General features: G+C 43.1%; 1 protein-coding gene across 21 annotated transcripts in view; it reads right to left on the bottom strand.

Annotated features, from left to right (window-relative positions):
* The window catches only part of KALRN (kalirin RhoGEF kinase), a 668,360-nt gene that overhangs the window by 396,744 nt on the left and 245,689 nt on the right, over positions 1–25,927 (bottom strand). For all 21 annotated transcript variants that reach the window (XM_070466100.1, XM_070466108.1, XM_070466101.1 and 18 more), the window contains exon 6: positions 6,916–7,038. In XM_070466100.1, coding sequence (XP_070322201.1) covers positions 6,916–7,038 — 123 coding nt within the window. The remainder of the gene's footprint in view (positions 1–6,915; positions 7,039–25,927) is intronic.

Genomic DNA, 25,927 nt, shown 5'->3' with positions numbered 1-25,927 from the left:
TCTTGCTTTTTCCAGCAAGTGCTTTTTATCTGTTTGTCCCCTCACCCACCACTTCCATTCATACATTTGTTTCTTTGCATAACTTGTAATTTTTTGTTAGAACCTGGACATTTTAGATAATATATTGCAGCATCTCTGGGTACTGATTCCTCCATTTTTGAGGCTTGTTATTGTTATTTGTCTACTTATTTGTTTAGTGACTGGCTGGATTATTTTAGTGGGAAAACCCTGATGTTGTTCTTCATAGGGTGCAGCATTGGGTATGCCCACAGTCACCCTGGGATGACATTGGTCTTCATAGTCATCTCTTTAACTTTCTCTTTCCCTGACCATGTCAAGCTGTTAAATTTTACTAATTTCCAGCTCACTATTCTATTGTTTCCCACAATGTCCTGGGGGTATCAATTGCTCCACAGATCTATCCAATCAAATCCAAGCTCCTTTGAAGGGATAGTTCCTGAGGTCAGTATTTCAGATTTGTTCTGACCCCAGGAGGTCTTTTTCTCTCTGGCAAACTAATCTGCCTACTATTCATCCTGTATCTTCAAGGACTCTAGCAATCTTCTCTTAGTTACCTCTCACCATAACTTCCCTAAGGGCATTTTTGAGAGTGGTATTGGCTTGAACTTCTCCACCCTCTGTTGCAAATAAAATCAGTTGCTTAGGGAAAAGATTTGGGGCTCTCTGCTTTATATTTTGCTTCTACTCCAAGGCAGTGCTATGCCCATGGTATAGCAGCAGCTCCATGAGTGGGGGCTAGGCAGAAGAAGATGTTCCACCTCTTGGCCACGCTCACCTAAAACTTAACTTCAGCATCAGGCAGCTTGGAGCAGGATAGGAATTGTCCTATCTGGGAAGAGAGTCCTTCAATTGGGAACTAGGGAGAAAGGGGATCATGTGTTCTTGGTTGCACTAGTCTCGAGCAGAATTGCAATCTCATTGAGGTGGAAATGGGGAGAAAGAGCGTCCTGGTTCAAATACCACAGATTCACTGTTCTTAGCAAGTTTTAGTAAATTTTTTTGAATAAATGTTTCTTCATTTGTTGTATGCACTTAGGAAAATTTTTTTGAGACTTTTTGTTTAAAATAATGTCTGCCAACCCGCTGCACAGCACAGGGAACTCTACTCTGTAATGGCCTATGTAGGAAAAGAATCTTAAAAAAAAAAACAACTTTCACTGGAGAGTAAGTCTGCATAGCTCCTCATCATTCTATCACATTATCATACTGGAAGTGGACTCTCTTTCAGAACACATAATGCTACATTTTAGGGTGTGACTATTTTATACATATACATGTCCACAGAACAATAGTTTGCTAACTTTATTATATACATAAATCACCAGTGAAACGTTAAAAATGGAGGTTTGGGGGGGTCTCATTCCCAGAGATTAGAATTATCTAGGATTTTCTAGTCTTCCAGGAGTAGAAGCCAAAAAGAAATCTGCACTTTTAGCAAATGCACTAATGATTCTTTGGGGAAAAAAAATTGCACTAAAAAGACTAAAGCATACCAGCAAAGATGTCTTTTCTCTTTTTCAGCAGGTTCTTTGTCTACTAAGAGACTTTGCAGCTATGGCAGGGTCAAACTCTGTCAATTAAACATTACTATAGCACACGTGAAAGTGTGTGTGTGTTTTCACCAAAACCTAGAAATACTGTCATTATAGGAAGTACTGCTGCCTGTTTGCAGGTAGGGAAGTACTTGCAGAATCACGGTTTGGGACTGCTGAGAATCAAAGGTGACAGAAGACCCCAGAGCAAGGCTTCTCAAATTGGGGTCAGGAAACCTGCTCAGAACCTTTCTCTCTCTTGCACCAGGTTTGGTTTTTCCTTGGTGTTACTATTTGTAACTTTCCCTCAAAACAAAGAGAGCGCCACAGGCTTTGTTGCAATTGGTCTGATTTACACACCACCAAGTGACAGTTAGTGCCTCTTGTGAGCAAATTAATAGCATTAAAGCAGCTATCAACATGCTGCTGCAGAAATGCTTCCTACTGCCCAACTGCACATGGTTATCACTAACATGAGTCCTCACAGTCATAATCATAGAAAATGAATATCAATTCATATTTTAAAACTCTAGACAGAAACCGTTAACAATTTATTTTTTCCCAAAGAAGAAGCTAATTAAAATTGTAAATAACACTGTTATGCTTGTATGTACTTCTGTGAGTGTCTTTTTCTTGAGTGACTGGAGCATAGATGGCTACATAATGGTTCTATTGCACATTACAACCCAACTCTACTTCCATCTGCCCACACTCCCATCAGAGGAGGAGGCCCCACTCAGGGGTAGGAGAATTTGTAAGAAAGGCTTTCACAGCAGAAGACAGATCAGGAAACAGGAGGGCCCCAGAGAGCTCAGGAAATCTGGCTTTATGGGGCACTATAAGAAGCCAGAGAATATTTATCTACTGGGTTTAGTAGGTAGGTTACTACTGTTATTATTGGAGATGAGAAAAGTATAATAGGATTCCCCAGTTGAAATTACAAAAAAAAAAAAAAAAACCTTGCTATAACAAAAAGGCTAAGATCAAGCATTTTTAAGCATTTTCTTTCAGAGTTGCTCATGGACCAGTGAGGTCCATGTAATGCCAGTGAGGCATTACTCCCATGTTAGTAATATTCCACGTTAGTAACTGATCGCCTTTATTAGTACCAATTCATAGATAAAATCTAGGAAATTTCTGACTTTTTTTCCATAATTTGCTGATATGCAATTATTTCTCAGTAATGGTCACCTCAGCCAGAGTTGGGTCTTTAACTGGTATATAAAACTAGACATGAAAACAAAACTTAAAAAATACATAAATTATAACTAGATCATTTTCATTTACCAAATGATATACATAGGGCTTCCTTAAATTATAAAGAAGAATTGGTACTTCATAGAGTTAATTAATGAGTTTCCCTGGTGGCTTAGATGGTAATAAATCTGCCTGCAATGCAGGAGACCCAGGTTCATTCCCTGGATGGGGAAGATCCCCTGGAGGAGGGAATGGCAATCCACACCAGTATTCTTGCCTGGAGAATCCCATGGACAGAGGAGCCTGATGGACTACAGTCCATAGGGTCACACAGAGTCAGGCACAACTGAAGCAAGTTAGCACAGCAGTTAACTCACAGACCAATAATTGCTAGCAATTAATGAACAATAAGTCAATACTAATTATTAATTGAAAAGGTACCTGACCTCCCCTTATTTAAATGGAGCCCCTTTTGTTATTCTCCATCACAGCAGCTCTTCTCTTCCAACACAAGACTTACTGATTTATGATTATATATTTACTTATGAGATTATATAATATCATCCATTTCCCCATTGGAACCTCAGTTGGGGAGACCGTCTCTCTTTTATTCACCACTATATGCTCAACATCCGGTACAATGTCCGATCCTTAATTATTTCTGGAAATGAATGAAGAAAGAAGTCATGAGGTTTGTGGGATCTTAAATTGGGGAGGATGATCAATAGAATTTAGGATTCCCTTGAACCCCCTAAAAATATTAATATCTTTAAAACGTTGTCTACATACATTTCTCTGCAGAGAAGACTCACAATTTTCATTAGATTTCAAAGGGACTTGTGACCGTGCAGAAAGGTAAGGGATCACTGGCCTATTTCAGTAGTAAACACTAAAGTCTGTAGATCATCCTCCCCAATTTAAGATCTCAAGAACCTCATGACTTCTTTCTTCATTCATTCCACAAATAATTAAGGATTAGATGTTGTGCTGGATGTTGGGTATACAGTGGTGAACAAAAGAGAGATGGTCTGTTCCACAGAGGTTCCAGTGGAGAGACAGATGACATGATAAGGATTCAGTAGCAAACAACTCACCTGTAGCCTGAAACAAAGTATGCTACATGTACCTTTAGGTGGACAAATGTGTGGCATATGTGTAGGTTCTGTTCCAAGAACCAAAATGTAAATGCCTCAGTGAATTTACAAAACAATTCACATTCCCACTTCCCCAGAGTAACTGATCACCTACAGTCACTGGGCTCCATCAGTAGCTGCTTAAATTCATGTTTCTTGGCAGTAACATCCATCACTCAGGCCAGAGAAAGGGTGTCTGTAATACCCTTCTTTTACCTGCTTGGGATGATGACATCCATTTGGGGGAAGTTCCTTTTAATAACAAACCTGTAAACCTCCCAGTTAACAAAGACACTGGGCTCTGTCTATAATGCACTGGTTTGGGCAATTTGATCAAACAACACTGGGGTTTCCCTTCCCTCCACCTTCCTGCAGCTGGAAAGGAAAGCTAGCATAATCAGGCTAAATGGGCCTCTGAGTGCTGCAGGTACTCATGGCAGTGGGAGATTCAGAGATGGGCTGGAACATATTAATTGGCTATTGTATATTAAAATTCCTCTTCCTCTCTCCCAGCTCTAGAAGCTTCCCTTCAGTAAAATTCTTCCCTCACTTTGATTTTTTTTGTCCTAAAATGGAAACATCAAAGGTAAATTTGTCAGAGGAAAGAGTTTTTGATGTGTTATTAACTCTCAGTTATCCATCTTAACAGAGAAGAGCAGTGATGCAGATAATTCAAAGCCAAAGGCTCTTTCTATTTAACTTTGTAGTTCATTGTTTTGAGGGGCTTGGTAGCAGACTTACCTCTCTAATTATGTTTGTCTTTGCTTCTTATTAAAATGAGTTTGTCTGCCTTAGGGCCAGGCAGTTAGGTGACATGAAGATTCTGGTACAGAATTTGTAAAATTCACCAGGGAAAATCCACAAGGCACACAGCTAATCAAACCTGACTAGATTTGAGTTCACATTCTTAATCACCTGTGATCAATTGCTTTGCTCCTCTGTGACTAAAGCAAACCTGAGATGAGACATAATTATAGAAGGGAATAAGTCTCTACATTTAGATGAAGACAAGACTGCTGTGGCCAAAATTGATAACATAGTCAATATTGATGTCTTCCCTGCCTGGTCCCACAGACTTCTATTCTGCAGCCAGAAGTACCTTCCCATGCAAATCCCATGCTGTTCATCTGTACCTGATATCCTGCAGTGACTCCCTTTGCTAACCATTAGGGTTATTCAAAGTACCCACTCTCTCTTCCCCAATATGTGGAGGTAAGACTACATATCTCCACACATGAAGTTAGATGTGGCTGTGTGACTGGTGTTGGGTAGTAAAATGTGCCACTTCTAGGTGGAAGCTTTCAGAGCTAATGTGTGCCTGCAGGCTTGCTTTGTCTAGTGAGGCACTGGCTGCATCTGAGACAGTGGCTGCTCCCTCAGCCTTGGATCCCTGAGTGACTGTGATGAGCAGAACCCCCAGCAGCCAGTGATGGGCACATGGTAGGAACAAGAAATAAACCCCTATTGCTTAAATCATTGAGACTGTAAGGTTCTTAGTCACTCAGCATCTGTTGTTGTTTAGTTGCTAAGTCATGTCCAACTCTCTTGCAACACCATGGACTGTAGCCTGCCAGGCTCCTCTGTCCATGAGATTTCCCAGGCAAGAATACTGGAGAGGGTTGCCATTTCCTTCTCAGGGGATCTTCCCCACCCAGGAATCGAACCTGCATCTCCTGCATTGACGGGCAGATTGCTTATCACTGAGCCACCAGGGAAGCCCATACGGCAACTCTATCGCAGCACATATCAAACTGCACCATGACTGTCTGATTTATCTCCCTTATCAGACACTGAAAACTTGAGGCCAGAATTATTTCTTCTTCAATACATTAAGTCCAGTGTATAACATAGTTAACTCCTTAGAAAATGAAGTGGTCTTCCTGCCTGGCCTCTGTGATCCTCTGTGTTTATGTTTTTCTAACACTTGCCCTCCTCTTGAAATGATAAGGTGTCTTTGGCATTCAGATATATGGGGAATAGCTGAGATATTCTTTTGGACCAGCAGTACAAGTAGGAAGAGCTGGCAGAGGGGAGAGAGAGAGATGTTAAGGCATACTTAGGCTGCAGGCATTTCAAATACAAAGGGTTCAAGAGGCAGACAAGATTTCAAAGTCTTGGGGTGACCACATGGAAAAACATGTATGACAAAGTGTTAGTTTTTCAAAGAATCACAGGTATTATCTGGACTAGACTCCTATATCATCAGCATCATTAATATCATAATACCAATACTTATCGATAATGGACTAAGTACCAGGCACATCGCCAGCCACCTTACAATTAATTCACTAAATCCTCCCAACCACTGTATAAAGTAGCTATTATTATTCTGATTTTATAGATGAAGAAATTGAAGCACAGAGAAGTAAATTTCCTATGACCACAACCAGCAAGTATCCCTCTCTGTTTGAATTCAGCATCTGCTGAACTCTTCCCATCACGGGGGCTCTAACTTCCAATACAAGCCAACTCCCGAGCCACATTCTGCCTCCTGCTCGAACTGTGGTCCCCTGGACAGTTCCCCTGGACCAACAGGAAACAATTCCACCTCTTCTCTCCAAGGCAGCCCTTCACATGCCTGAAGGCAGCAGCTGTAACGCCCTGCCAGGCTCCTCTTCTCTAGTCCAAAGGCCCATTTACTCACTGGTTTCCAGTGTGCCACAGACTGAGGCCCCTCTCCATCCCAGCTCAGTGACTCACACAGGCCAGTCAGTGGGGTCAGCGGAGCAGAAAGGGGCACTCTCCCTTCTAGTACAGCACAGGGCCGATAGCTTCTGCAACCCCAGCATATTCCTCTCACCACGTAAAACAGGGTTCAGAGGCAGAAACGGGGCCATAATCTGCTGCAGGAATAGCCAACTCACTGCATGCTCTGCACACATCCCCATGCTAGCAAATGGAATGCTAAAAGGGGCTTCATGTTCAGAGTTTCTCCTTCCTACTCAGGTTGGAAGTCTGTTTCTACCCTCTGTACCCCAAGCCCTTTCCCCCTCAAAATTCTCTTGCCCCAAGAAAACAGGTCCTGCACTCACCATGGAGTTCATGGCAAAGTGATTGTGCTGTGTCTGGAGGTCTAGGGCATGCTGGTAGCTGACTCCAATCTCTGTATGGCTCTGGAGGAATAACTCCTTGTTGTGGCTTATCCAGTCAAACATCTGGAAGTGGAAAAGAAGACACAGATAATGGTTATGAGTTCAATAGCAAAAAACTTTACGAGCTACTGGAAGAAAACCAGCCCTTCTGCTGGTGCCTAGTGAGGACCAGACATTGTGCTCAGGGTTGGGGTGCCCACAGTCTGGCTTCCCAGGAGAGCCCTCCTTAGAAGAAGGCCCCACCATGAGCCTTGATGCTTCCTTACAAAGTCTAGAAGAAAAAGAGAAAATGAGTAAGAGGACCAGGGAGAGTTAGGAGAATGCTGTTTACTATCAGCTTCTTCTTTTAAAACCTTTAGAAACCTTTACTTCCCCTTTTAAAAACTTTTCAAAGTCATCAAAAGAAACCCATACATGCTTTAGGGACAGGACAGGTGGGAGGTTTCATGTATCCCCTACTGCACCAGCAGAAGAGACCCTTGTTTGAAACCACAGAGCATCCTAATATACTCCCATCCCATTTACACTGCCTGACCACACACATCGTTGAATTGACTCTGAATGGAATCAACTTTTCTTTTGATTCCACATCCTCACAATTCCAAGGTTTCTGCTATAAGCCATGAGGAATTGAGGAATCAGAAGAGGAAGATTTTAAGGGTAGGGTAAACACTGCCTGGCACAGTGGGCACTGAGCCATTTTCCTCCCCCAGCTCTGTACCTGGTTTTCATTTAGGTTTCTACCTCCTTCCCAGGTTGCCCATTCACTTTTAGGGGAGCTGATCAGAACCTCAGTTCCAAGGAAAAGCCTGGTCACTTTAAGGGTTATCGCTTCTCAGGACACCAGATCTAAGCTAATCAGTGTATGGCATTTCCTGACTGATGGGATTATTTTAGAAACGTCCAACTCTCTGTGACCCCATGAACTGTAGCCCGCCAGGCTTCTCTGTCCATGGAATACTCCAGGCAAGTATACTGTAGGAGGTAGCTGTTCCCTTCTCCAGGGAACCTTCCTGACCTAGGGATTGAACCTAGGTCTCCTGCATTACAGGCAGATTCTTTACTGTCTGAGCCACCAGGGAAACTGGTAAGAAACAGGAATGCTATTCAATTCAGTACAATAAAACACGAAGGGAAGTTTGCTGGAAGCTTCTGGGAAAAAAGAACTGCAGTGCTATAGATACAACTTCTCTTCCTCCAATACTGTTATTGTGACCCTGCACCTCAAATTGCTGAATTGTCACAATTCTGGTGGCAGCCTGAGGGAGACATCAATGGGCAGAGAAAGGGTGTAGCCAAAATAATGGAAAGAATCAGGCAGAGCTCTGCTTGAACCTTGCCTGATCACCACCTTCTAACTGGACTTCCTTAGTACCTGAGCCAATAAATCCTCTTTATTACTCAAACTAATTTAAGTTGGATTTTCTGTAATTTTCTGCCTAGAGTAGTCAGCTGATATAGCCAGGAAAGATGTTAAACCTTTGGAGAAGAGGACTGCTACACTTGGAACTCACGCTCAGTAGCTTGGGATGAGCTAAAGATGAGCTCAGTTGCAGAGAAGATGAGGGAAGAACTGAGCAGAGATGCAAGCTGAGATGCTGCAAAATTCACGCTAGCTTTCCTTGAGGCAGAACCACAGCCTCATTCCATTTTCCTCCTTTAAACAGACAAATGAATTTACTTTTTCAGTTACATTTACCCAACATTTATCGAACATTCATTATATGCCCGGCACTGTTCAAGGCAAAAATGATTAATATGTGCTTCTTGAGTTTAAGTGGCTTAAAATCCATTGTGAAAAGCAAACATGGACTCAGATACAATGTTAGTATAACTTGGCATATGACAATTAAGATCACAATTTGAAAAGAAATCTATCAAGATAAAGGTCAAGATAGTGGATCAAGATAGCAGCCACTCTTGGTGGTGTGGAGACAGGAAAGAGCACAGAAGGCTTCCCAGAGTTGGTCACACCTGAGTTGGCCTTGACTCAGGTAGGAATTAGCCAGGGGAAGATGAAGCTCCATACAAAGGGGAGATCAAAGGGGCAGAACTGTGGGGCAGCCCAGTGTGCTAAGGGCTCTGAAATCACCACTTTTGTGCTTCTGGACCTGATGTAAGAAGAACATGTGGCTGAGGAGGTAGGTGGGACCATGAAGAGCTCTGGACACTGGCTTTAGGAAACCTGGACTATATTCTGTGGGCAGCAAGGCATCAGTGAAAGGTTGTAAGCTGGGCAGTGACATTCGACGTGCGCTTTGAGAGCAGTGTGGGATGGGAGACTGGAGGGTAGAGATGGAGCACTGAAAAAGGTTAGGAGGCTGGTACAGTAACCCTGGGAAGCAAGAGGGATAACCTGGGAACCTGAATGGGGGGTGGCAGTGCAGTGTGAGAAGTGGGCAGAGTGACAGCTACTAGCAAGGGACTGAGGACTCCCAACTGTTTAGGAAGTGGGGGTGAGGGAGAGAAAGGGAGAAGAGTCAGGCATCCGGCACAGCACTCTGGGTCCTTGTAAAAGAAGATGTCACCATGGTACTACCTCAAGAGGAGGGTGAGAAGCTGGGGTGAGGGAGGAGAGACTGTGGTTCCATTTTAGATGCTGAGTTTTAGATGCTTAGGTGAACTTCAAGGGAAGGTGTCCTGTGGGCAGTTAAGAGTTTTGTCTGGAGGTCAGGAGAGAGACATCGAGGCTATGACAACCCACACATAAGCATAAACAAGCATCGAAACATGTATATTATCTATAGTGAAACAGATCACCAGCCCAGGTTGGATGCATGAGACAAGTGCTCGGGCCTGGTACACTGGGAAGACCCAGAGGGATCGGGTGGAGAGGGAGGTGGGAGGGGGGACCGGGATGGGGAATACATGTAAATCCATGGCTAATTCATTTCAATGTATGACAAAAACCACTGCAATGTTGTAAAGTAATTAGCCCCCAACTAATAAAAATAAATGGAAAAAAAAAAAAGCACAAACAAACCACCTCCCCAAGGCAAATGGGCATGCTTTGATTTAGGAGGATCCCCCCTTTTGAATTACCCAGATCACTCTCTGCTACCTACACAGATAAAGGGCGAAAGTAGCATCTTCACTTCCGACTGTCCATGGATGTCCCAGGTTAGGGGAGCCTGTGGAGGCTGGCTGGTATTGGTGGTGTGCAACACCCTGGGTCTGCCGGCCATAGCCAATCCCGCACCAATGGCACGTGGCTGGGGTTTCTTAAAATTATTACTAAGAACAAGAGGGGAAGAAGACAAGCACCCCTGGAGACTAAAGGAATTTCATTGTGTAATTTTTGTTCTTTAAAATTCTACCTCTCAACCTCATTTTAAAATAATTTCTATCTCTTTTCCTTGTTGATGAAAGAAACAATAAAATTAATGAAAATCTGAAATGCTTGAAGTCCTTAGAACTTGGGATGAACTCACTCCTTATATTTTCTTGGCTATCCTAGTGGCCTGGAAGTGACCTTCCCTGTATTTTCTGCTAAATGACTATTTAGATATGCTAATAAACAGAGAGTTATGTGCTAGCATCAGAATTATTAGATTGCCTGGCGCCAGGTCCCTGCTGGACTACAGAGCAAGGAGAGCTGAGCATGGGCCAATTAGGGAGGAAAAGCAGGGACAACAGTGAGTTAAATGGCAGGTGAGAATAGAAAGTGCTGAAGGAAGTGCACACCTCACTGAGTGGACTTATTACATGATGAGGTCTGTGCCCAAGCCATTTTGCCCCATCTGCCTTCCATAGTGGGGCACATGAGCAGTCTCTGGGGGCTGAACTTTTTTCGGGAACTGCAGCTGTGCTGGAGGCTAGATGCAGTGCTCCAAAGATGTGACACTCATCTCATGCAGCAAGAAAACCTGCTCTAGAGGCCAAATAGTCTACATGATAGCAGGAACCAGGGTTTCTCCAATGTGGCTGTTTTCTAGGGACAGTCTCAAGTCTTCTCTGGGCCTGAATCTGCTAATTATATATAACCCTCACCTTTTTGAACTTGGCTGCCTGCAAGGATCATCAGCATTTCTGCTGCATTCAGTGGAACCGGCAGCAGAGATTATGTGTGTGTGCATGTACGCTCCCAGGTGGGTGTGCAGTTAAGCAGGATGAGGACAAGACTGGGTCTGGGCCTGGCTCTGTCACTAACTACCCATGAGACTGTGGGAAAGTCTCTTCATTTCTGTGCTTCTCTTCACTTGTAAGGGATAAGTAGTACCCAGGATGGAAGTAAGCATCCTGGCTTACAATTGGCTCAATTGGGAAACTTATGCAAAGTATTTTTTTCCATTCAAAATAAAAATTAGTCTTATTGAGTCTCGTGGATCAGAACACATATTCATTGTTACAATGTACACTTCTAACTTTTGATTACAAAGAATGCGTGTGAGAAAACTGGCATTGTTTTTGACAGCCAGAAAAAGGCAGCATCTTAATCTTAGCCCTGATATCTAGACATTTAGAGTTCAAAATGTCCATATGCACACATCATCTCACTGCCTCCATCAGGCCCAATTTACAGATGGCAAACAGGTTCAGAGAAGTGAAGCCCACCCAATGGGCTTTTATTCATTTCACCCAAGGCACATTCACTGAGTGTCTGCTAATCCAGGCTCGAGGGATACTGCCCTGCCTCTTGTGACTATAGGACCTCCTCTGCCAGGCTCCCTGGAGCAGTTGCCCCTCAAAAGGCAGCCACCAGGGCACTATGAGGCTCCAGCTGTGGTAGGACACCATCCCTCACAGGCCATTCACTGTCTAGTACCCAGCCCCATCCTCTCTGCCTCACCCCTGCCCTCCCAGTGTCTGGAGACAGCTGATTCAAACAGCTCAACTTCTCTCAATAAATACTTACTGAATGAAAGTAATGCATGAGCAAGTTGGCCATGGATTCTGGGGTTGCTAATCTCCAGACAAGCTGACCCTTTATAAATTCCCTTCCAACTAGGACACTATGTTTGATCTGTTTGAACTGGCTTCTCTGGAAGACACTTGAATTAGACACTTGAACAAAACTCTAAAGAAAAAAAAAAATTAAAGGAAATATCTTCACAGTGGTTTCAAACATTTGAACTGTTTACTGTTGCTGTTGTTACTGTTGTTTATTTTTTTGAGAAGCAGCAAATGGTAGGTTCAACAAAATGTAAAAAGACAACAAAATTCCTCCAGGAGGAAAGTTCACGTCTAAATAATGAAATTTTATCTCTTTGTTTGAAAACCAACATAGTTTCATCTCATTAAGAAGATGGATGTTACATGTAAGCTACTTAAATTTTTTTCTTCATATTTTGCTAAGTAATTTTTTATTCTGGCTAAAACTCAGTGAAAATATAAAAATCTAGTTTTTAATGTATAATAAATGATAGAATCTATTTAAATGCAAATTAGGAAACTAAACAGAAACATTTTTATCCTTTTCTTTTAAATATGGGGATAGCTAAAAGATTATTATTGCTCTGTTCTGTTTTTAATAAAGCATAAGCTATTTCATAGAGCAAGGATATTAAATAAGGATCCTGGACTTATTTCCTTAATTTGCCACATTTAGCAACAGCATCTGATTTAGAGTTTTAACTTTCAAACCAACTTACCACCTAGTGTTAGAATTTTATGCTATCTGTAATTTAAATTATATTGGTTTTAATTTGCTCATATTCAGATTTGGTGACTTGATTGAGAGGATCAATTCAGTTCAGTTTAGTCGCTCAGTCGTGTCCCACTCTTTGGGACCCCATGAATCGCAGCATGCCAGGACTCCCTGTCCACCACCAACTCCCGGAGTTTACTCAAACTCATGCCCATCGAGTCGGTGATGCCATCCAGCCATCTCATCCTCTGTCGTCCCCTTCTCCTCCTGCCCCCAATCCCTCCCAGCATCAGGGTTTTTTCCAATGAGTCAACTCTTCACATCAGGTAGCCAAAGTATTGGAGTTTCAGCTTTAACACCAGTCCTTCCAATGAACACCCAGGACTGATCTCCTTTAGGATGGACTGGGTGGATCTCCTTGTAGTCCAAGGAACTCTCAAGAGTCTTCTCCAACACCACAGTTTAAAAGCATCAATTCTTTGGCGCTCAGCTTTCTTCACCATCTAACTCTCACATCCATACATGAGCACTGGAAAATCATAGCCTTGACTAGATGGACCTGAGTTGTTGGCAAAGTGATGTCTCTGCTTTTTAACATGCTATCCAGGTTGGTCATAACTTTCCTTCCAAGGAGTAAGCATCTTTTAATTTCATGGCTGCAATCACCATCTGCAGTGATTTTGGAGCTCAAAAAATAAAGTCTGACACTGTTTCCCCATCTATTTGCCATGAAGTGATAGGACCAGATGCCATGATCTTAGTTTTCTGAATGTTGAGCTTTAAGCCAACTTTTTCACTCTCCTCTTTCACTTTTATCAAGAGGCTCTTTAGTTCTTCTTCACTGTCTGCCATAAGGGTGGTGTCATCTGCATATCTGAGGTTATTGATATTTCTCTCGGCAGTCTTGATTCCAGCGTGTGCTTCCTCCAGCCCAGCGTTTCTCATGATGTACTCTGCATATAAGTTAAATAAGCAGGGTGACAGCATACAGCCTTGACGTACTCCTTTTCCAATTTGGAACCAGTCAGTTGTTCCATGTCCAGTTCCAACTGTTGCTTCCTGACCTGCATATAGGTTTCTCAAGAGGCAGGTCAGGTGGTCTGGTATTCCCATCTCTTTCAAAAAATTTCCACAGTTTATTGTGATCCACACAGTCAAAGGCTTTGGCATAGTCAATAAAGCAGAAATAGATGTTTTTCTGGAACTCTCTTGCTTTTTTGATGATCCAGCAGATGTTGGCAATTTGATCTCTGGTTCCTCTGCCTTTTCTAAAACCAGCTTGAACATCTGGAAGTTCACAGTTCATGTATTGCTGAAGCCTGGCTTGGAGAATTTTGAGCATTACTAGAAGACAACTATATGATTTTCTTTCCTAAGTATGCACATTCCAGTATTACCTGTTGTCCCCTGTATCCTGCTTGTATACTGCATTAACCCATCCATGAATGCCTATGCCCTAGAGAATACTATGACCTCCTTGCCAGAGAAGCTTGCTACATCTGAAAACTTGTGCAGTCAATTCCACAATAAAATGTTATGTGTGTTATAGTGCAAAGAACAGAGGTTTCAATTCAAGAGACTTGGGTTCTAGTATAGACCTGCTTTATAAACTTTGACAAGTTAGTTAATGGTCTGAACCTCAGTTTCGTTATCTGTGAAATGGGGATAACAATTTACACTATTTCAACCTTAGAATAAGAGTGAGATTAAAATAAGACAATGAATTTCATGCTTTGGTAATTGCTATATACCAGATAGATTTTTAAATGTATATAGTGAGCATATTCTATTGCACATATTTCCCTAATGTTTGTGTCAGAGCAGAGAACAGATGAAAGATGTGGATTTAAAATTGCACAACCTTCACCCTACTGCAAAATCACTGTGGGCTCATGGAAATCACACCTGAAGCTCATACACAAACATCCACAGCCCACCCCTGCTGGAGACATGCTCCCAGAGCATGTCACAGGGCACTAGACAGACCATGGACACCCGTGCATCTTCCCACTGCCCCCACCCTGACATACACTCAGGGTAAGAAAGAGAGGAAGGGAGGGAGGGAGGGAGGGAGGGAGAGAGAAACAGAAAGAGAGAACAAAAGAAAGAAAGAGCCTTTGCTTACACAGAACTCAAAGCCCTGCATACTCTTCTCAGGGTCATGCCTGAGGGCACTGTCCCCTCCTGGCCGCCCTGTGTAGCCCAGTGGAACAGCGATCTAACCCTCTCCTGCCCTTCCCCTTCCCCATCCTCTCTACCACATCCCAACCCTTCACTATTACAGACTCAATCCCTTTGACTCATAACAGTTTTTCACCCAGGAGAGATTCCTATTAAAATGCATCATTCCTGCAACCCCTCCTGGAATTGGTTTATCCTGGACACAGAAACAGCTCATTAAGAAAGCAAGGCCCTTTGTGAGCATAACTCAGGGATGAGATCCTAAAATGGGGTGGCAGAGGAGCCCTGGACCAAAACAGACAGGCCCTAAAGTGGAAGTGGGAGGGAATGAAGGCCAAATCTCCCCACTTTACAACTATGCTTTCATATACCTCTGCCTGACCCCGCGTATATGTCTTCAGGCAAACAGGGAAACACATAGACCCCATGTGTGTGTTTTGGCCTAGGACCCTTGTTGTTGTTGTTCAACAGCCCAATCTTGTCTGACTCTTTGAGACCCCATGGACTGCAATACACCAGGCCTCCCTGTCCCTCACCATCTCCCGGAGTTTGCCCAAGTTCATATTCATTGCCATCCAGCCATCTCATTCTCTGATGCCCTCTTCTCCTTCTTCCCTTGATCTTTCCCAGCATCAGGGACTTTTCCAATGAGTTGTCTGTGCACATCAGATGACCGAAATACTGGAGCTTCAGCTTCAGCATCCGTCCTTCCAGTGAATATTCAGGGTTGATCTTCCTTAAGACTGACTGGTTTGATCTCGCTGTCCAAAGGACTTTCAGGAGTCCTCTCTAGCACCACAGTTAGAAGGCATCAATTCTTTGGTGTTCTGCCTTCTTAACAGACCAGCTCTCACAACCATACATGACCACTGGGAAGACCATAGCCTTGACTATACAGACCTTTGTTGGCAGAGTGGTGTCTCTGCTTTTCAACACACTGTCTAGGTTTGTCATCGCTTTCCTGTCAAGAAGCAATCTTCTTCTGATTTCATGACTGCAGTCACCATCCACAATGATTTTTGAGCCCAAGAAGAGGAAATCTGTCACTACTTCCACCTTTCCCCCTTCTATTTGCCATGAAGTAATGGGGCCAGATGCCATGATCTTACTTTTTTTAATATTTAGTCTTAAGCCAGCTCTTTCACTCTTCTCCTTCACCCTCATTAAGAGGCTCTTTAGCTCCTCTTCACTTTCTGCCATTACAGGGGTATCATCTGCATATCTGAGGTTGCTGATGTTTCTCCCACCTATCTTGATTCTGGCTTGTAACTCATCCAGCCTGGCATTTCTCATGATGTGCTCAGTGTATAGGTTAAATAAACAGGATGACAGAAGACAGCCCTGTCGTACTCCTTGCTCGACCTTGAACCAATCAGTTGTTCCATAAAGGGTTCCAGCTGTTGCTTCCTGACTCACATACAGTTTTCTTGGGGGACAGGTAAGATGGTCTGGTATGCTTTCCACAGTCTGTCATGATACACACAGTCAAAGGCTTTAAATGTAGTCGATGAAACTGAGATAGATGTTTTTCTGAAATTCCCTTGCTTTTTCCATAATCCAGCAAATGTTGGCAATTTGATCTCTAGTTCCTCTTCCTTTTCTAAACCCAGTTTGGACATCTGGAAGTTCTTGGTTCATATAATGCTGAAGCCTAGCATGCAAGATTTTAAGCATGACCTTTCTAGAATGGGAGATGAGTACAACTGTCTGATGGTCTGCACATTCTTTGGTACTACCCTTCTTGGGAATTGGGATGAGGATTGACCTTTCTCTTGTGGCCACTGCTGGGTCTTCCAGATTTGCTGACATAATGAATGCAAAATCTTGATGGCATCTTCCTTGAGGGACCCTTAAGACCCTTCAATCTTTGTTTTCAATTATCTGCTCATCTAGGATTGAGCTTTCCTGCTTTTCCAAAGCAGGATAGAGAAAGAAAAAGTAAAGGACCCCAAGATGTGGACCTAGTTTGTAGTTCCCTAGAATTCCTTACTGAAGGGAGTTTGATACCTTGCCTCTTTTGTATCCTGCAGGCCTGCAGACCATAAGCAGCTCAAGATTCTGGGAGACAGTCTTTACACTGGTGTCTATAGACAGGGAGGCAGTTGGGACTTGTGCCTTACAGACAGTTAATAAATACCTACTGAAGGAGAGAAGGTGTTCTGGGCCCTGTCTGTTCTTCTTTAGGCTTTTGGAATGACAGTGGGCATAGTTGTATATAAAGTACAAGAAAGAAGTCATTTTTATCTATCACCATAAATCCAGCTCTTCTCAGAGGATGGCTCAGCCTGGTTTCCTGGGAGACCCCAGCACTGTAGCCCCAGGAATCAGTCAGGGCACCAAACAATATCACAGGCCAGGCTGTATCTCTGACCTGCAGACATGCTATTGATCCTCTAGCATATTTCTTATCCACTCTGACCCTCAATTCCCTAATTCTCAGATCTCAGATCTAACATCCTAACAAGCTACTCACATCTAGAACTGTCCAGTTTCTCTATAAAACAGACAAATGTCCCTGTTTGCTCCCATTGTGAGCAAGGAGTTAATAAAACCCTTTCCCCTTGCGCATGCTAATCTGACCTTCACTTAACACCCTAGTTCTGTTTCCCTGGAAACAGATAAAGATAGTAGTGCCAACGTGTTACTAAATCATGTGGCCTGTGGTTAAAAAAAAAAACAAACAAAAAACACACTCGCAACTGGTAAACTGAATCTGGATTGGAAGGACTACCAATGAACTATAAATAACTGGTAGGGATAATGTTCCTTGATCTCCCCTGAAGGGGGTGACTCTTGTAACTGGTGTGTCCATTGCCAGAATCCTGAAAGTTGTGCCAGTCGAGTTGCTATAAGAGATACTGGCCCGTGTGAGGCATGGGTTGTTGAGCCGTGAGAACTTCTGCAGCTGCCCACCATGGATCTTGTCTCCTTGCATCTGAGCTGGCCTGATGCAAGGACTGTACTGCAAGGAAATCACAGCTCCCACCTTATATTGTCCTGAGTGGAACAGCACCAAAGGTGGCCCATAGCAGTCTTTGAGTCTGAATGCTCAGTGGAGTCTAAGAAGACTCCTTGGTATGTGTGGTATCCATATTGCAAAGCCGAATCCTGTGTACAAAGACTCTCTTTGTCTTCCCTTTCCCCATGCTCCTTTCTCACTTTCAACTTCTCTCAATAACAGCAGTAATAATGGTAACAACAAAAATAATAGCAACTAACATTTGCTAAATGCTCATCCTGGGCTTCCCTGGTGGCTCAGTCAGTAAAGAATTCGCCTGCAATGTGGGAGGCCTGGGTTCGATCCCTGGTTTGGGAAGATCCCCTGGAGGAGGGCGGGGCAACCCACCCCAGTGTTCTTGCCTGGAGAATGTCCCATGGACAGAGGAGCCTGGTGAGCTACAGTCCATGGGGTCGCAAAGAGTCGGACATGACTAAGCAACTAAGCACAGCACAGCATCTTGTGCCAGGCACAGTTCTAAGCATTATTAACATATAATTCACCCATATAAGAACACCCTGTGTTCTTGCCTGAAGAATCCCAGGGACGGTGGAGCCTGGTGGGCTGCTATCTATGAGGTTGCACAGATTCAGACACGACTGAAGCGACTTAGCAGCAGCATTTACTCCTCTTAACAACATCCTAATTATCTCTCCAATATTACCCCCCAATATTATCATCTCCATTCTCCAAATTGAGAAACTAAAGTACAGAGAGGCCAATTAACTTGCCCAGACTCACAAAGCTAATAAGTGGCAGAGCCAAGATTCAAACTCAGGAGGCCTAGCTCCAGTGTTGATATTCTTAACCCTGTTGCTCCAACCTTCCAAAATGCTCAAAGCTTCATTTCTGTCTACCCTTCTCTTTTTCACCAAACTTTCAGAAGTACATTTGGCCCCTTGGCTGCTTTTGTTTTTCCTCCATCCACTTCCTCTTTAACCTCTTGTAATATCTTCTACAGCTTTACTGCTTTCCTAAGTCTGCAGCCTACCAGGCTCTTCTGTCCATGTGATTTTCCAGGCAAGAGTACTGGAGTGGGTTGCCATTGCCTTCTCCTTCACAAGTCTCTACCCAACACTAATTTCTCCCAGGAGATTCAGGGCTTCACAGACTCAGGCTCTCTTGACACACCACATCTAGTCTCAGCATGACAATGCTGCTAAGTCACTTCAGTCGTGTTCGACCCTGTGCGACCCCATAGACGGCAGCCCACCAGGCTCCCCCGTCCCTGGGATTCTCAAGGCAATAGAACACTCTAATTTCAAAAGCTCACCAATTCTTCAATTCTACACTGATTTATCTAAACTTGCCTCCTAATTCTCTGCTGCCCCTTTATGGCTGTCTTTCTTGTCCTTCACACCCTCACTGCAACCATCTCAACCCTTAGCCCTATGCTTTTTATTCATCGGCTTTGTCCATTTGAAAATCCATTCAGGCTCACATTTTCAACAACCCAAATATTATTTCCTGTTTCATATGCCACATCCTGTGCCAAGTACCTCCACAGACTTTCTTGTATAGTCTTTATAATAATGCAAAAATAAGGTATTGTTAATTTCGCTTTCGGCATAGTGAAAACTCAGTACAAAGAGCTGAAGTAAATTGCCCAAGATTACACAGCTTGTAAGTGATGGAGATAAATCCAGAATCTAGTGTCCATCTGAACCTAATTTCCTCTGTTCCAGGGTGCTCTCTAACCTCAACTTCCCCAATAACTGACAAGAAGAAATATGTGACTCTGCACAATGAGCTTTACACACATTGTCTCAGAACAGTTCTATGAGTTAGATACCACCATCACCACCTTTCTCTAGAAGAAACTGTTTGAGAGATCAAATAATTTGGCCAAGTTTGCACAGTCAGGGTGCATATTAAGTCAAAGTCTATATGACTTCAAATTCCATGTTATTAAACTACTATCCAATTGTCTCCCAAATGAACACAATTTTGGATTATTCCGAGTCACCTGGTGCCCATGAATTCAGTATGAATACCCTCTTGCATAGCATCAGCGTCTCAAACTACTCCGCCTGCTCTGTGAAAACTCTTACCTTCTTTTGACCCCCCAACATCTTCACCCTAACCCCCTGAAGTCGATTCATTGTCTTTCTTCAAATCATTCTGAAATATACCCTTCACTTTCCACTGCTATGGATACTCACCACTCAGCCCCTCCTGCCAAGATTACTGTAATTACTCCCTTACTGGTTTCCCTGACTCTGTTTTCTTCTTTATACCAAGCAATCTGCTCCATCAGGCTCACTGCTCTGATATACTACTTTTACCCTGTCATTCCCTCAAAAAAAAAAAAAAAATCCCCTACAAAATTATTGTTGTTATCTATTATCTATAATTTAAAATCTAATCTCTTTATTCTGGCATGCAAGGTACTTCCCCCTTCCATGCCCAATTGGCCCCTATCTGCCCTTCTCCCTATTCTTTCACACTGCTGTCTGTATCAAGCATCCTTTCCTGCCATATTCTATTCAGCACCATGCAAATTAATCACACCATGCTCCTTGCCACCCCCATATATGTGTTCACATCTCTCCTTCCATACCCAAATATCCAATTTACTTCCACCCTTCAAAATGTACTGAAAATCTTTCCTCTCAATGATTTCTTTGACCAGTTGAGCCCATACTGATTTCTTTCCTCCAAGTTCACTGCCCAAGTATGTACCATAATTCACAAACCCAACCTTCATTCAGAACTACCTAAAGTGTTTTCTTAAAAAAGTATAGCTTCCTAGGCCCTATCCTTGAGATTCTGATTCAGCAGGAACTCTGCAGGTAAATCTGATGCACTTGCATTTTTATTTAAACAGTTCATGTAGACTTATAGTCTGTTTTTTGATGGGATAGCTAGTATGGAACTTAACTCTACCACATGCACACTAGTTAAAAGCATTGGTCAACAACCAACATAAACCACTGATCCCTGAAGGAAGGGAAACATACAAGTAAGCCCCAGGTCTACCCTGGCTTTCTCCCTGAGGGTATTTTCCAAACTATGAAGCCAAGAAACAGGAGCTGAGCAGAGAGCAGCAGTCTTAATGGGTGTAATACAACAGAGACTAGATTTCGGGGCTGGTAGGGTGGTTGTAATTATGGTGATAGGAAGTTAGAGAGGAGGGAGCTAAGTAAACGAGACCTAAAAATCTTCATCAAATTTCCTTTAGGTGCTTGGCCAAATCCTAAGCTGTGCATAGGCAAGGTGAGATTCCAGAAGGTCTAGGAGAGAACAGCTATGGTATGTGGAAAACTGAAGAGAAACATCAGGGGCTACAGTGCTAAGGAAATGTTATGAGTTCTAAATCAAACAGTGTGAAGAGACTTTGGTGAACTCTGGACACTCAACTGGGACCCCAAAAAGACAAGACTGTAAGAATAAGAACTGCATCCTAAGAATATGGGCTATATCCTAGAATTAAAGAAGAGATGGAAGTAGATATATCACAGCAAAGCCTAAATCAAGGCTCAACAGGATCACAATCTGTAGTTTAACTGCATCCCAGAACAAAACTTAACAAAACTTAGAGGAGGATAACCTAATCAAGAGGCTGTACAATACATCATCTATAACAACCAGTAGATTATTCGACATATGAAGGAGAGAAAAGTGACTAAGAATAAAAAAAGTTAAAGTCAATAGAAACAGGACCTGAGATGATTAGACTATAATTTAGCAAACAAGACTTTCGTAAGAACCATGATTAACATCTTGAAGAAAATAGGAGGGAAAGGCACAAAATGAATTAAAAGGTGAACATAACAACAGAGTCCAGTATTCTGTTTCTTGTAGCCAAAAGCATTTTGACATAAACAGCTACACGCTCAGGATGCTTAGCACTTATTCACTTATTGAGCGCCCACTGTATTCTAGTTACTGGATTAGAGACTAACGAGAAAAGATCAAGGTCAGAGTCTAGTGAGGGAGGCAAATACATCTGATAGTCTGTCACTTTTAACTGTGAAAAGTACTATGAAAAGCGTATATGTCCTGGAGAAGGAAATGGCAACCCACTCCAGTATTCTTGCCTGGTAAATCCCATGGACACTGGAGCCTGGTGGGCTATAGTCCATGGGGTTGCAAAGAGCTGAACATGACTTAGCGACTAAACAAGAACAACAAATATGTGTATGTATAACTGATTCACTTTGCTGTGTACCTGAAACTCATACAACATTGTAAATCAGCTATACTTCAATAAAAATTTAAGAAATAGAAAAAAAAGGCAAAAGTCGAAAAGCAGAAGTAGGTCTTTATTTAATGGCAGTGAGGAACCACTGAAGGAAACTGATAAGGTTAAATTCACTTCTAACCCTAAATGTGTGTTTACACTGAAGCCCTCGGCACACAGTCATTTATCTCATTGCAAAGAAGAGTCCAAGGCAGCCATCATGATCTCAAAAAAATCAACTAACACATTACAGGTTTCTCCATGACCGACAGTTCTCACCACCACCACCCAGTCCCCTGCCTCCTGCCTTCCCCTTCTCCTTTTTCTTAAAAACCCTTCAACATCTGAGATGAAGAAGGTAAATATAAAGAAGGAGATACAGATGACATATGAAAGGTGCCTGGCACAGTGCATGGCACACAGTAGATGCTGAATACATGCTAGTTCCTTCCCACTTTCTTCCCCTCCTTATCCTGCCAGACAGGATAAGCTGCCAGTCACAAGTAGTTGCTTTCTGACTAGTGAAACCCAGGCTACAACTCTTCATGCTCAAATCACACACTGTCCTAGAAAATCAGCACACTCCTATTAGGCCTTAAAAGGTTACTCTCTTCAGACTTGCCCTCCTCATGCTAAGTGATGTAATGAAAAGTTTCACCAAGTCAATTGTTAATATAAATATTTTCAGAATTTGAATATGTTTTTATTCTTTGCATTTTATTTTCAGTCTGCTTGTCTGGATGGACTAAATTTCCTGCAGTCCTGGCAACACACACACTACCCTATTGTGGGAAGGAACGGTCACCCAGGAGCCAGCAAGTCAAGCAGAGGAGAAACAGGACCAACCAAGCCAGGAGTCAGCCCGGGTAGCCTTGGGATATTGACTCTGAGTGGCCAAATTCCTTCCATCTGAACCACAGATGATGATAAAATATTTTCAGGAACAGCGTGAGGGAATGTTTACTCACTTCCCAAAATGTAAAACTGAAGAGGTCAAACTCAATTTAATTCAAGCTGAGAAAATAGTGCCCAACTTTATCCCAGAGCTAAATTTAGGCATAAACGAGTTCTGGCCCTTGGCAAGTTAATTTATATGAGCTAATGCTTGTTCCTGGCCTACGTGATATACTCAATAAATGGTAACTATTATTGTTACTGCAAAAATGGAGTGTCTGTTGGATGTTCTCACCTAGTCCTCCCACACATCCTAAATCAGCTGTGGCAATTACCTGCACATCTGGGAAAAAAATTCCATGTTGACTGAGGAGGAGGTGGCCTCCCCTTCAGGAGTCCCTCTCTGAGAGAGGGGGGCAGGTGCTATGCTGGAAGGGGTCTGGACTAGGTGGGCTTGACTCTGAGCAGAGGAAGAAAACTAGCCCTCTCCTTTTCCTTTCTCCCCTCTTCCTACGGCAACAATGAGGCTGAGAGGTGGGAGACCACGAGGGAGTCAGGCTCAGGTACCTGCTGGAGAAGATGCTCTATCATGCTTCTGGCTTCCAGATCCCACCTAGCAGAACATACTCCATAGGAACTCAGGAAAGACTTAGGAAGGAAGAACCCAATCTTCAAAACCCTCCATGTCCTTAACAACCTCATTCAGAGGACTAAGGTAAATTCTTGTGTTTAGATAATGTCACTGTCCCTAAGAGTAGGGCAGAAATGCACTAACCAGGTAACTCCTGGTAATGTTTTCAATAACCTTCATCACCACTTCTTTGACTTCTCCATGCCTTAAGAGAAACCAACATTTGAAGTAAGTCATTTTATCCTTCTTCCAAAGTGCTTTTGGGCTTTCTTTTCACTGCCTTATCACCCTAACATAAAAGTCTTGTGGTTCCCTTAGTTCTTCTTCCTCCTTGACCTCCAATTAATCACCATGTCCTATTTTCTTTCCCTTAGACTATCTCCAGGGTTTGCCCCTCTCCTTTCCTCTCTCACTGTCAACTCATCTGCTCACATTTGGATTAGTATAAAAGGACAAGAATTGTTTCCCTAACTCCAACTCTTTCTCTCCATTGCAAGAGGAAACCTGTTAATTCCAATTTTTAAGCAATAGAATTAGAGTGACATCTCTTGAAACCACTCAGCAGTAGGTGGTGCTCTTGTGCCAACTCAGAGCACTCACAAAAGTTTTGTTCCATCAAGCAGCCTATTGAGTACCTCTGAGGAACACAGTTGTCTCAGACACTGGCCCTGACCTCTGGGAATGTGTAATATAACTGCGTTGGAACAGGGCCAATTTGATGGATAAAGACCATGGAAAGTTGCCTGGAGGAGAGAAAGACTACCTCCATCAGAGAAGAGTGGGGAAAGTAGCTAGGCCTTCAACTAGGACAGGGTTTCAATAGGCAGATAGGAGGGAGGTCGGTATAAACACAGGTGTGAGAGGTGAGCCTATGCAAAGCATAAAGAGATTGTCCTGATGCCGGGGCTGGAAGCCCAAGTCCAGTCTCATTCTCCATTCTAGGACCTTCTAGTTTGCACCTCCTCAGACACCTCGGGACAAGGGGTATCCCAGGAAAATCTTTTAGGACAGGACACATGCCACTCTCAGGTGAGACAAGTCAGTCCACCATTTGCATGGAAGAAACCAACATCCCTTTTTCCTCTATACCAAGAAAGGGCAAGAATGTAGCTGTCCCTGGTTACTCAGGGAGTAGTGTGACTAGATTTCTGACCCCTGTTGTGACTCCAGGTAATCCACATGGCATGGACACCCCTCCCTCCGCCGCCCTCCCCCCTGACCCCACACTCCTCCCCAGCTGCACTGGACAGAACCTACTCTGCGCCTCTGAGGCTGCCACGCCTCTGCTCATGCTCTTCCCTGGCCTGCACCCCAACCCAGGCTGAAGGTTTCCCCTCATGCTGTCCCTCAGCAGTGACAGGTTCTTTTTTTTTTTTTGAAAAATTGTCTTTCTGTTATGTACAATAATCTTACATTTTAATTTCCATTTCTAATACTGAGGATATATGGTTTGCAATGGTGTGGCAGTTTTCAACTAAAGGTTCTAGATTCTGAAGTCTAGTGAGTACTTCATATGCTTTATTGCAATGTACATGTGTATGCTTTTGTCTTGTAGTAATTTGTTGACAAAATTTATTGCCTGAGAGACAGAAATTGCAACATCACAGATACTTTTTTATATTCTTTAGTTTTAACTCTGTGCAGATGCCACAGTTGTACTGCAGGAATGGAAAGGAAAGCCAGTTCACCTCCATGAGGAGCCCCTCCTTGACAGGTTCTTTGGTCAGCTTTCCCGATGCAGCAGCTGTTTGCCAGTGCCTCCCCACTCTAGTGGTAAAGCCTAACTCCAGTTTATCTTCCAATGGCCCATTCCCAGTACAGTATCTGGCATTTATTTAATTGGCTTGTCTTCAGCAACAGTGTTCTAGATCCTGCCAAACTGGGCACATATTTCTAACTTTTCCTCTTGTTTCCCTAGGCACCAGGGCCCTACCTCACCTCTATGTTTTGCTGCCACATGCTGCCTACTGTCTGCTCCAGTACCTGTTGTGGATGACCCTGTACTCTCTGCCCTTCTTCCCATGCCCTGCAAAAAAGCCCCCCACCCCCCATGCCTCTTCCACTCTTGATGGCCCAGCTCTAATTGGTCTCCATAAACCTACCATCTGCTGAGCACCTACTAGGCTCCTGGCATACTAGATGCTTCAAATACATTTTCTATAATCCATACTGCAATCCTAAAGCACATATTAAAAATCTACATTTTACAGAAAAAGAAACTGCTCAGAGAGGGCAAACTGGCCACAGATAGTCAATCAGCTAGCAAGTGGCTAAGCTGGGATTCAAAACCCAAGTCTCTTGTGATTGTAATGCCAGTGCTCTTTCTAGAAGCCTTGGCTGGGTCTTCTGGTGGCCTATGCATACTGCCCTCTATGGGAGGCCTGAGCCACACAGGGAACAACCGAAGGAAGGAAGCAAGACCACAAAACAAGACCACAAAAGGGAAGCGAAACAACCAGTTCCGAGAGAATGAATGCA

The sequence above is a fragment of the Odocoileus virginianus genome, chromosome 4 (assembly GCF_023699985.2).
Source record: "Odocoileus virginianus isolate 20LAN1187 ecotype Illinois chromosome 4, Ovbor_1.2, whole genome shotgun sequence".
Classification (NCBI taxonomy): domain Eukaryota; kingdom Metazoa; phylum Chordata; class Mammalia; order Artiodactyla; family Cervidae; genus Odocoileus; species Odocoileus virginianus.
The sequence above is the reverse complement of the archived record's forward strand: the minus strand, read 5'-3'. Positions and strand labels throughout refer to the sequence as shown.